General features: G+C 34.1%; 1 protein-coding gene across 4 annotated transcripts in view; it reads right to left on the bottom strand.

Moving 5' to 3' along the window:
• Positions 1 to 13,180, bottom strand: part of fam102bb (family with sequence similarity 102 member Bb) — a 42,900-nt gene that overhangs the window by 16,434 nt on the left and 13,286 nt on the right. For all 4 annotated transcript variants that reach the window (XR_012395561.1, XR_012395560.1, XM_005160711.6 and 1 more), the window contains exons 2-6: positions 9,703 to 9,823; positions 9,595 to 9,624; positions 7,803 to 7,919; positions 4,672 to 4,718; positions 3,970 to 4,073 (exon numbers count right to left, since the gene is read on the bottom strand). Coding sequence is in view for 2 of the 4 variants with exons in the window: in XM_005160711.6 (XP_005160768.1) it covers positions 3,970 to 4,073; positions 4,672 to 4,718; positions 7,803 to 7,919; positions 9,595 to 9,624; positions 9,703 to 9,823 (419 nt within the window). In the remaining 2 variants the exon portion in view is untranslated. The remainder of the gene's footprint in view (positions 1 to 3,969; positions 4,074 to 4,671; positions 4,719 to 7,802; positions 7,920 to 9,594; positions 9,625 to 9,702; positions 9,824 to 13,180) is intronic.

Raw genomic sequence — 13,180 nt, forward strand, 5'->3', positions numbered from 1 at the left:
ATGAGATATTTTTAAATCACCATTATGTTTACGTCACAGCACACATCTTTGATCTGCTACAAGCTAATTTTAGTTGACAGCAGGTGGTGCATTAAAATGAGTGGGTTTTTTTATTGTAGTGATGAGGACTTTATTAGCTAAGCATATAATAAATCTAAACATAAAAAAGCAGGTTCATTACTGCATTATTCAAATACAATAATAATACATAAATAACTCAAATTCCATTGGCTAGCGTGGGCTTAAAGCTAACGAATATAATAGGTCAAATCAATAACCAACATCTACACGAGTGTGATGCTCTTACTAACTAATATGTCAGATTTGGAAATACTCTAAATGAGAAAAGAAAATTTTAATTCAGTATTTTATTATTAATATTATTAAGCAGATACTTGGATAAACAGTAGGTACATGCCATGTGAAATATATAATATAAGGTTTTGGTTTTAAACATACACTCACCTGCCACTTTATTAGGTACACCTACTAGTACCGGGTTGGACCCACTTTTGCCTTCAGAACTGCCTTAATCATTTGTGGAATATATTTAACAAGGTACTGGAAATATTCCTCAGAGGTTTTGGTCCATATTGACTTAATAGCATCATGCAGTTGCTGCAGATTTGTCATTCATGATGTGAAAATCCCATTCCACCACATCATTTGGTACTCTATTGGATTGAGTTCTGGTGACTGTGTAGGCCATTTGAGTACAGTGAACTCATTGTCATGTTCAAGAAACACGATGGTCATGAAGGGATGGACATGGTCAGCAACAATTCTCAGGTAGGCTGTGGCGTACTAATATGCCCAATACTAATACCCAATACTAATAATAACTAATGTGCCCAAAGTGTGCAAAGAAAATATCCCCCACACTATTACTGTACATCACCACCAGCCTTAACCGTTGATACAAGGCAGGATGGATCCATGCTTTTATGTTGTTAATGCAAATTCTGACCCTACCATACGAATGTCGCAGCAGAAATCAAAACTAAGACCATGCAACGTTTTTCCAATCTTCTATTGTCCAATTTAGATGAGCCTGAGCTAACTGTAGCCTCAGTTTCCTGTTCTTGGCTGACAGGAGTGGCACCCGGTGTGGTCTTCTGATGCTCAAGGTTGGATGTGTTGTGCATTCAGAGTTGTAATGAGTGGTTATTTGAGTTACTGTTGCCTTTCAGCTGAAACCAGTCTGGCCATTCTCATCTGACCTCTGGCATCAACAATGCCTTTGTACCCACAGAACTTCCACTCACAGGATATTTTCTCATTTTCTGACCATTCTCTGTAAACCCTAGAGATGGTTGTGCTTGAAAATCCTAGTAGATCAGTCATTTCTGAAACACTCAGACCAGCTTGCCTGGCACCAACAACTATGCCACTTTTAAAGTCACTTAAATCTCCTTTTTTCCCCATTCTGACACTCGGTTTGAACTGCAGCAGATCGTCTTGAGCATGTACATGCCTAGATGCATTAAGTTGCTGCCATGTGATTGGCTGATTAGAAATATGCATTAATAAGCAGTTGGACAGGTGTACCTAATAAAATGGCCTGTGAGCCTATGTAAACAACTATAACATTACCCTTATCCCAGCCCAAATGACCCCACAAACAAAAATTAACAAACAATTATCCCATCTACAAAGAATTAAATTTAGTATCTAATGTGAATTCATATTTAAATGAGCAGCACGGCTACTATCTCTTCAAAGTGTCTTTCTGAACAAATGGCGATGCTTATTAATTCATTAATCGCCTCTAACCATACGCCAATTTTGGCAACTCGTCTTGTATTCCATTGAACTTTCGGATTAAATAGGCTAATATGAATATTAATATGGCTTTAATATTGTTCAGTTATTACTATGAAAGCGGCACTGGGACTTCTACTAATCCCATGTTATGAAGTGTATTCCCGCTCCACATCACAAGTATATATCCTTATAAAAGCAGAGGCAAGAGCAGCACGCGGCTGAATTATACATTAAAGACTGATGCTTTCGCTGGGCTCTGGACAGGAAAGGCACGCAGCATGTATGAGGGCAAAGAAAGGATAAAAGGAAAAGTAGGGGAAGAGAGAGCACTCTTTCAAGCTCCCGTTCAAGCTCAGCAGTATCAAATCAAACATACAGTTCTTAAATTGCAGAACTGATAAGAATTTAATGATTTAAACAGTTCATTAAAGCAACTAACAATATTTAAGCATGAAAATATAAGAATTGCAAACACAATTAAACACATGTAAAAGACAAATGCTATAAAACAAGGTCTGCGTATTTTGCTGCTGCATATTTTGTACCATGCCAAAGATTATTAAATATTACTGTCACTGCCCCTATGGTTAGTGTTGGACTTGAAATCAGAAGGTTGCGCTGCTCTGAGTGTGTTCACTGCAGTGTGTGTGCACCTGAATGGATTAAATGCAGAGCACATTTTCAGAGTATGGGTTGCCACGTTAAAACTTTTAACTTTCCTTACAATAAAATATGGTTATTTTATTGGCTTGTGTTATATTAAGTTACAGGGTTAAATTGAAAAAGTCTTACTAAGTACTTTATATTATCTAATATAATAATTCATCATTATTAAAAAACATTTTTGGTTTTGGTTTTCCGCATCCAGAATTTTCAGTTTCGTTGGGGCTTTTTCATTTTTATTTCCCTGCATTCCTGTTTTTTTTTTTGTTTGATCTTAAAAAATAACAACAATAATCACTATATTTAAGTTATTATTTAATCAAATTTAATAAATATTTATTGCTGGGCAAATATTTATCATGATTAATCGCATCCGACATAAGAGTTTGTTTTGATATTATATATATATATATATATATATATATATATATATATATATATATATATATATATATATATATATATATATATATATATATAATTATTATGTATATGTGATACATCCACATACATTAAAAAACTATACTAAACAATCTTGTTACATATTTAAATGTATATTTAATTTGCATCATATACATATATGTTTTATATTTAAATATAAACTATCATTTTCTCAAATATATGTATTTATATAAACATAATAAATATACACAGTACACACACATATAAAATGTCAAAACAAACTTTTATTTGGGATAAAATTAATCACAATTAATCCTTGCCCATTTATTGCAAAACATTTTTTTTTATCAAGTGCATCCAGAATTTTCGGTTTTGGAATTTTAATTATTTTAATTTAATTTTAATTATTTTGATGCAGCCATACTTTTTTGTTCAGACTAGGGCTGTGCGATTAATCGAAATCGAATTGCAATCGCAATTTGAAACGTTACGATTAGCTAATTGTAATTGCTGTGATATGAAATATATTATGTATTATATAATTTCCCCCACCCAGAGCAAATGCAAGACTGCCGTCTATGTATGACAGTCTTACCAGTGAGCACACTTTCATTCTGCCCAATCAGAATTGTGCAACCGGACTATGCAGAAAGCCCACAATAAAACAAACAGGAAATTGGCAACAACAAAGTAATTTCAGAGTAGTTTGCAGACGTTACAACATGAATAAACATCACGAAGGAACCAGGAAATAATTAATGCAATAACTTACTACTGTTTTATTTTCATATATATATATATATATATATATATATATATATATATATATATATATATATATATATATATATATATATATACACACACATACACACATACAAGCAAATTTAAATAAAAGATGGAGTTAGTTAATCTTTTCAGTTTCTTTTTACTAAAACACGGTGAATTTTTTGCAGTCAGAAGCTACAATACAGAAAATTGAGCTGAAGCTTGAAAATGAAATTAAAATTTGATCGCAAATCAAAAACGCAATATGTGTTAAAAAAATAAAAACTCAATTAGATATTTTTTCCCCAATGATCGCACAGCCCTAGTTCAGACACCAAATAACTACATACCTGTATGGTGTGTAACATTTACCTGAGAGGCTCAGAAAAGGTTTTTGTGTGTCTCCTCCTTTCCTGTCTTCCAGTAGGCCCTCAGGATCTCCCTGAATGCCTATTACGGTGGCAGTTGACGGAGGCCTGATGCATGGAAGAACCCATAATCAAGAATATGGTTAAAAGGATTTTAAATGAACAGTTTAAAAAAAATACAGCATTAAAGAATTAAGCCATCTCAATCCACCCACTGACAGTAGTCCAAAAAGCAGCCCCCTAGAATCCCCAAACTCCATCCTCTCCCTCTCTCTCTCCATGCTTCAACCCACACAAATGTTTTCAGCAGGTTTTTTCCTTCACGCACAATGTGAGCTGCAGTGTGGTTACATGTGTGGGAGGACAGTGTTGGTTTCCAATATGCAAATCTGTGTTCAAAACCCTGATTTCCCCAGAGCACTCATTCACACTCCTTCCCAAACACACATAGATATACACACACACACACACACACAAACACACACTCACACAAACAAACAAGCCATTTCTGAGCAAATACTACAACAGCACTCTCAAATGTTCAATCGGAAAAGGTCTCTCTGGGTCTTTGGCTAAATATAAATATAAACAGATCTGATAGCAGAAACATTTAGGCCTTTTTCACAACCATATGGCAATACTGTATTACTTCAGTAGTGTCAGCAATCAAATTCTAACATTGACGGGTATGAAGAGTAAGACTCACGTTTTGAAACAGGGGTCTCCGGACATCAGCTGTGTGCTAATAATCACCTGCAGGAAACACAAACAAGTAAGAAAACTGGAAGTGTCTGACATGTGATAAATAATGTTTGGCCCTTATTAAAGCAAAAATGATAAATGAGCAATTCCAGCATTATGGATGTGACATTTGCAGTAAAAACTTAAAACAACATTATATTGAAACATCTGATATCATTTTTCTAAACAACATAAACATTAATCCAGAAAAAACAAACAAAAAGCGCTCTGGGGTAAGCTCAAATGTATGGTCGGTGCTCTTTGGGTAAGGGATTCTTCAAAACAGCAACAAGAATCAGTCCAAGGCATTCGAATAAAGTGAAAAATTTAAAAAGCCTTTATTCACATGGCTAAATCTCTAAAAACCTACGCGTTTCGGCAGAAGTCTGCCTTCATCAGGGTAACAGACAAACATAAACATTATTTTGATTTTAAATGAGAAAAATTATAATGCGCTAATAGGGCTGAGCGATTTAGGTTAAAATTCAAATCTCGATTAATTGGACATTTTAACTCGATTACGATTAATGAGTGATTATTTTAGTAATTTATCTTTGCCCTAACAGTTCACGGACAAGTTTTGTGCAGTTAAATATGCTCACATATTACAAGTAAGAGAAGAAGGGTGCATTACATGATTTTAAACATAATTGAAGGAAACATACACTATCTACTATCTATGATTATTATTGAACATCAACTGAAATAAAGCACACATTGCCTAAATAATTTGCACTTTTAGAAACAAAATAAATTATTTTCAGTGTTTTTCATATTAAAAGTAGAAAATAAGCAGTACCTCTTTTAAATAAAATAACTCTCGTATAACTCTTGTATATCTTGAAAATATTTTGTAGTGCATTTCTTGCATTTTCTGCAAACAAATAATTGAATGTAAATAATAATTTTTAATGTAATAGAAAATATGCCGCCTCAAGGCATGTCAGGTGCAGCTCCCAATCATCTTCAGTGTATGACCAGAGATCAGATGTGGCTGTAAAGTGGCCACAGAAGTATAAATCAGCCGCAGCCTTTAACAGAGTGTGGTCATGTGACTCTAAATGCAGTAGAGAAAGTAATTTTAAAAATCGTTCTGGAAAATTTAAATGATTATAGGTTCCGAATGTCGATTTCGATTATTTTTCGAAATTTCGCACAGCCCTATGCGTTATGGATGTAACCAAAAAGATTTGTCAGTTTACAGTTTACAACATAGTTTGTAGAAATTCTGTGAATTACACTGCACAACCCAAATGAAATAATACTAGTCAAAAGGATAAGAGTTGGCTCTTTATAGAACAAAAATATATTTTTTTTATTTAACATTGTTGAATTTATGAGGAAAAAGCTTTGTTATAGATGTGACATCTCTCTATTATGGATGTGACAGATGTGAAATTGGCACTTGTGTGACTTTGGTAAATCAAATATAATTGTTTGAAAACATTGACTGATACATTTTGGAGTATTTTTACAGTACTGTAAAATACAAGCCTAAACAAAAAACCCTGAAAGGGTGCCCCTATATTGGTCAAAACTTTATTTTTTTTCATGGTAAGGTTGGCATTTGCATGGAACTGCTCGGACATTTGCACGGCATTGCTCGAATAATATTTATTACATTTTACATTTACAATTTTTACATTTCATATTGAATTATCGGCTGTTGCATACAAAGGTTATTATAAAAAATTACTAAACTAACATCATAAAATTACAGAAAATAATCTTAAAAAGAAAATTTAAAAGTAAACGTATTTGTTAAAGCATAATTTTCCTTACAAATAAAAGAAAATAACGGATAAAAGCTACACAGATATTTACAAAAACCACTAACAAACTAAACCTTCAAAATAAGAACTTGTGAAAATAAAATGGAATACACAAATATATATATATAATTATGTAAAACATTAATTTCAAAAAAGTAATCTTTAACCCAGGGGTCTCCAAACTCGGTCTTGGAGGACCGGTGTCCTGAATCCCCAATCAGACACACCTGGGCCAGCTATTCAAGCTCTTACTAGGCTTTCTAGAAACATTCTTGCAGGTGTGATGAGGCAAGTTGGAGCTAAAATCTGCAGGACACCGGCCCTCCAGGACCAAATTTGGACATCCCTGATTTAACTCTTTAACAGACATCATAACAACCTGATCGACCTTTTATCCATAGGCTATCATTATTATTTTAATTGCTTATTACTATTGATCAGAGTTGTGTCAGTATATTATCCAATGCAAGCATAGGCCAAAAAATATATTTTCAAAGAGTGCACCCAAAATCATTTCTAAATAATACAAAAAAAATAGTTACTTTTATTCCAAAACAATATGCACTTTTTTTAAATAAATTTTATTGTAAAGCCTGATATATACTTCTGCGTCAGGTGACCAGCGTAACCCACGGCGCATGCAACGCGCGTCGCTGTGCATTTATACTTCTGCGCGCTGTCTCTGTTGGTCTGCATTAACACTTCCGAAACACTAGTTGGCAGTGAGGTGTTAATGTTTGTCTGTGTCGAGTTTCTTCGCGGCTTTTTTGCTTTTCCTGAACACTTCCGGGATATACAAGTGGCTCAAACTCGCTCATTTTGAGGCAGGAACCGGCGGACGTGCAACAACTTTAACTATGAGGTAAACACAAAACAAAACTTTCTATCCGGAGCTCCTTCACGGGACTCCACACTTGTAAACAATCGCTCGCGCCATTCGTGCGGCTCTCGGTCCCGCCCAGACTCGTCAGCGCTACCAAGCCGACCAATCACAGAGCTTACGCTACGCATCGTTGCGACGTGTAGTTACATTTTTTGAGAGGTGCACGTCAGTGACGGCCACGGCGAAGGGCTATGCGTCAGCGACGTAGCATACGCCGGCGTTTGACACAGAAGTATAAATCAGCCTTAACTCTTAATTCCTTAAAACATGTACACAAATCTAAAGTTGAGAAATTAGTTTGGGCCACCTAAAAGTAATAAATAGCATCACCACTTTAGCAGCGAGCACCACTACTATCTTAAGAAACACAAGTTTAATAAACACAAGCATGAATGGATTTAGCTGAAAAGATCATATGAGGAAACTTGATTGTCTTCATACCTTAAGGATGGAGTTGTCCTGTCTAGTGTTTTTGGTGTCGTAACCCTCCAACAGACACCTGCGTGTGGTGCTACCCGATCCTGCAAACTCAGCCAGGTTGAGATCAGCAAAACCCAGCTATGCGAAGAGCCAAAACAGCACACGTTAAGTTTAGACATTCACTTTAAATCATTTAAAAGGTACTAGAGCTTTTGAGTTAAAACAAAGTAAAGAGGTTAATGCTTTTATGAACAGAAGTGCCCAGCTCAAGCACAAACAGTATTACAAACAAACACAATGTTCCGGTGTGATCTATTTTCAGCTGTGCCTTTGCTATCAATATTTTATAATCCTCTACAGAACTGTCTATTTGATGAATTAGCAATGGCCTGTGTTAGTTTCCATTCATGAAAGTGAAATTGTTCATTTGTGTTCACCATGAGGATTTTAGATGATTAATTAATATTAAAATTCTTTTGTTTTTAGCACCAATTTAATTTTTTTTTTTTTTTGCAGCTGACATAATAAAATAATATATTATATATAACACAATTATCATTTGATGTTGAAGTTATGTTTAATATAATATAATATAATATAATATAATATAATATAATATAATATAATATAATATAATATAATATAATATAATATAATTCATTCATTCATTCATTTTCTTTTCGGCTAAGTCCCTTTATTAATCTGTGGTCACCACAGAGGAATGAAACATAACATAACATAACATGAAGTTTAATGTGAAGTTTTAAGCAATCAACAAAGTCTTAATCAAAAATAAAAAAATAAAAAAAACTTTTCTCTCAATTTTCCCAGTTTCATATTCCATACTTTTCTTTTAAGAATGTACAGTTCATGTCTCCCATTTGTGTGCTGCAATCTCACAATTTTGAGTTTTAAACTTCCATTTTTAATGCCACTATTGCAGAATCTTTAATTCAGAATTACAATAAATAATGTTAAAATCATGACCCTCTCACAATTCTGATACATATCTCGCAGTTCTGGCTTTTTGTCAACAGTTCAAAGTTTATGGCAACATTTTATGGCAAAAGTCAGAATTGTGTGATATAAATCGGAATTGTTATTATTTCTTAGAATGTTATAGAGATGAAGCTGTAATTCCTTTTTACTTATTTCATGTTAGAAATCGAGTTATTATAAAGAACCACATGTAAATTAATTACAAGAAAAATAGAAAATTCTTTAAAAAAAAAAAAGTGTTGAAAACTTACAGCATGGCACACACTGCACATCATGTCATGCAAGCACACAAATATACAATGATCACTCAGCATATACAAGTACACCCCACACAAATCTATCTTTCAAATTAATATTTTTAATAGGACGCTATACAATATTATATTTGTTCATATACATTAGATTAGTCAGTACTGAAGCCAAATCTGGAGCTGATCTAACAAAATAACTTATGATAACAAGTACACCAAATGTATATGTCATAGAAAAATATTAAATTCAAATTTAAAAGAGGAAAAGGAAGCAAAAAAAATGAAAAATTGATAAAATTTTGTAGGTTGTAGCTTTTTTGCAATATTTTGCTTAAATTTAATTGTATTCTTTCAATTTCTAAATATGTTGGGTGACTAAAATATTATTTTAATAAATCTGTTTAATAAACCTGTTTTGTTTAAATCCACTAAAATACATTGTCTATGTTTACTGAGAAATGGATTAAAATATTCATTTTCAAAATGGGGAGTACTCAAATATGCTGAGCACTGTAAATAGTGTTTGTATTTTTAATAATAACAACTTCACTGGAATAGATTACCTTCGCATAAGTCTTTCCACCTTTAAGTTCCTGTAAAAAAAAAGAAGTCATTCTCATTATTTTAGCATCAAACCATTTATTGTAAACCAAAAGAGAGATTGTTTGTACCTTTCTGACCGAAACTCGACACACACATGGGTCAAGGACTCCAGTTCCAGCGTTAGCGCTCATTTTACAGGGAAAGGAGAATCGTTTTCTCCAGTGTACACAGTTTGCCTGGACCGTCTCCCTGTGAATGCAAACACACACATACACACACCATAAATACGACTTTAAAAACAAACACACACACACATCCAAAACAGTCCGTCTGATCCGCAATTTACAAAATTCAACAGGGGTGGACAGTTTCTGCATCACTGCTCCTCTGGGACATTTAGAAATGATTTCACAACAAGATGAGTCACAATCATTCTCATTACAATGGAGTAATTTTAACACTCACTTCAACTTCAAGTCGACTGAATTAAAAAGAGTCTGACATAATTAAAGCCTGGAGTCAGAAGGTCATACTGTCAACAAGACGTTTAATTAATTTCCCATCTGTGAATGGACATCCCCGTGCAGGTGCTCGGCTTCCTAATTAGACAGATGTTTGCAGACGAATGAGACCCAGAGGGCTTCTGGAGAGATACCAGACCATGAAATGAGCTTCAGGGAAATTGTGATGCTGCTACACACATGGAGTAGAGTGAGCGTAATGCTAGAATCATGTCAATTTCAGGATTAGTCATTTTGTCCCTGTTGAAGCTGAAGGACAGGGCTGTTAACACAAAGATTGGATGTTCAATTCGACTAAATCACCTTTATTTGTACAGCGCTTTCTACAAGGCAGATTATACCAAAGCAGCTTTACATGAATGAACATGAAATAATAAAATCAGGTTAGAAGATTCATCATTTTGAAGCCATGTGTTGTATTCTTTGCTTTCAGTCATGTAACATTGCATGTAAAATTTGATTTTTTACATTATCTGAACCAATGACTGTAAAAAATATGGACGACGTGATAGCCACTTTCCCCATTGAACGCTTTGAAGGCAAAGCGCCTTATGACAGGCACAAACTGTTACAAAACACTGCTGAAATTGTAGCTTGTGCATGCGCAGAAGGACTGCATGATGGAGCCAGAGGCGGAGCCACGGGATCAAACTTCCAACCAAATGCTTGATGTAAAATCAACCACGCCCCGCAAACTTCTCACTTGACCGCCAGTATCTGCACTATAACAAAGGCTCGCTAATATAAATATAAGCACTTACATTTAAAAACACGTAGTAATATACGATTTAAAAACTGTGTGATGTATCATTTAATGTTATCATTTAATAAAAACAAGCTATGCTGGACTGCAGAAATAAACCATCTTTTATACACTCTAGCCTGAGTTAGACTAATATGAGCACAAAAAAAATATTTATCTTATAACAGGGTTGTTGGCATTTGTTATTTCACTTCATAGGGGTAAAACTAACCTTTGTAAAACATGAACAATAACACATAAACAACACATACATTTTTAGAAAGGTTTTTATTTATAACTAGCAATCAACAGGACCTAAAATATACACACCATAGATAATGATTTACCATGCGGGAACAATCAATCATGCATTTAAAAGATAAATACAGCAAGATCTCTTAATATCAACAGCATATTTACACATCCCTTCCCATCCCTGCACTATATAAAACAATCCTCATCATTTTGTACAATAAACTTTGCAGTATTAATACATAACCGATGTCTATCAGCTGCTGCAACATCCCTTGTATAGTGTTTAACATTTTTTACCTCCGTTTTTATTTGGTTTATTCAATGTCTTCATTATATCTGGCAAAGAGGAATTTACATTAATTTTAATGTTTATTAGGAATTTTCAAATAAAAAGCCAACGGTGTATATAATAAATAAACGGTGTATATAAATGATAACATTTACAGCTCTATTTGTTAAAGATTTAGTTTCTAGAACATTAATATTTTATTACAGCAAATTAACTCGACAACATCCCGAAACTCAGAATGACAGACACGTCCTTTAAATCAAGTTCAAATAACGTTACAGGAGATCGATGTGGAGATGGGCTAACATTAATTTGTCTTCCTAATTATTATTTCAGACCCATAAAGAGAATTACTGCTAGATATCCATCACCTGTATTTTCCGCGTCATGGTTAGGCATGTATCAGCAAACTAATAAAGCCCGATAAAGCCCTGACCTTACCAAATAATCAGTGTTCCACCATAAAGCCCTGACCTTTAGGTCAGAGAGTATATTTTACTGCTGAACAAGTAATTTTACCATGGTAAAATAACACAGAAATGTATTTTTAACAACACACCATCTCCTCCCGACGCTCAGCTTTGAAAAACTGTCAATCACAACTGTCAATCACAATGACACGCCCAGCATTAAAATACTGTCTAAAAACATACTCTTTACAAAAATGTAGATCTGCACCTATATCGGCATGACAACCAGTGCCTTAATTGACTAGAACCATCTTTCGGGACATTTTATTGCAAGTGTGATTAGTCTTTGCACCTGGAGGAAACCCACGCGAACGCAGGGATAACATGCAAACACCACACAGACACTGACCCAGGCGAGGCTAGAACCAGCAACCTTCTTGCTGTGAGGCGACAGCACTACCTACTGCGCCATTGCGTCACCCTGGGTTTATACAGCAGTTCTGAATATTTTTAAGTTGATAATATTGTGAAACATACTAAAATACAATGTTTTTATATAAAAATTCTATAATAAAAAATATTGAAAAGAGGGACTGAGCCGAAAAGAAAATGAATGAATGAATAAATGTATTTGTAAATAATTTTGTTCCCCTTTTAAAATGTGGAGGCACTGTTTGTTTTATGCATCAACTGTATTTTTGCAGTCATACTTTGTTTAGTTTTTTTTAACAGCGAGGGCCACAATGGAAACAAGCCCAGTTTTATTTCAAAACATATGGGATACTTGTATTTTTGTACAGCTTGTCTTAAATCTGTCAAATAAAAATTCAATTCAATTCAATAAAAAAACAACAATACAAAACTTTGCTGACATCTTTGATCAGTAATATCTAACCTTTTAAAAATAAATGACCAAATATTTTTTTAAAAGAGAACTGAATTGCAGGGCCAGTGGTGTATTGGTTAGTGGGTCAACAACTGCACTCCGGTGATCACAGTGGCCCGAGTTTGATTCCTGCCTCGCGGCCCTATGCCAATCCTTCCTCTCTCTCTGCTCCCCATTCCTGTCAATACTCTATACTGTCGTGTCCGATAAAGGTGAAAACCCAGAGAGAAAAAAAATGAGAACTGAATAAATAAATAGGGAAAAATGCCAAATGAAAAACATAAAAAGTGTAATATTTATAAAGGTTTTGTTATTTTGTGATTTATTCATTATTTGACATTTATTCATGTTTTAGGATGTCTTTATTAATATGGCAGTTAAAGTCCATCATAAGCCATCCCATTGCCAATATTAGTAAGCTAATTTGCATTTATATCATTTACAACATACTACACTTGTCCTTAAATAAACAGTCGATCGTCATTTTTTATTTTCCTCATCGG

Source organism: Danio rerio, chromosome 20 (genome assembly GCF_049306965.1).
Source record: "Danio rerio strain Tuebingen ecotype United States chromosome 20, GRCz12tu, whole genome shotgun sequence".
Lineage (NCBI taxonomy): Eukaryota > Metazoa > Chordata > Actinopteri > Cypriniformes > Danionidae > Danio > Danio rerio.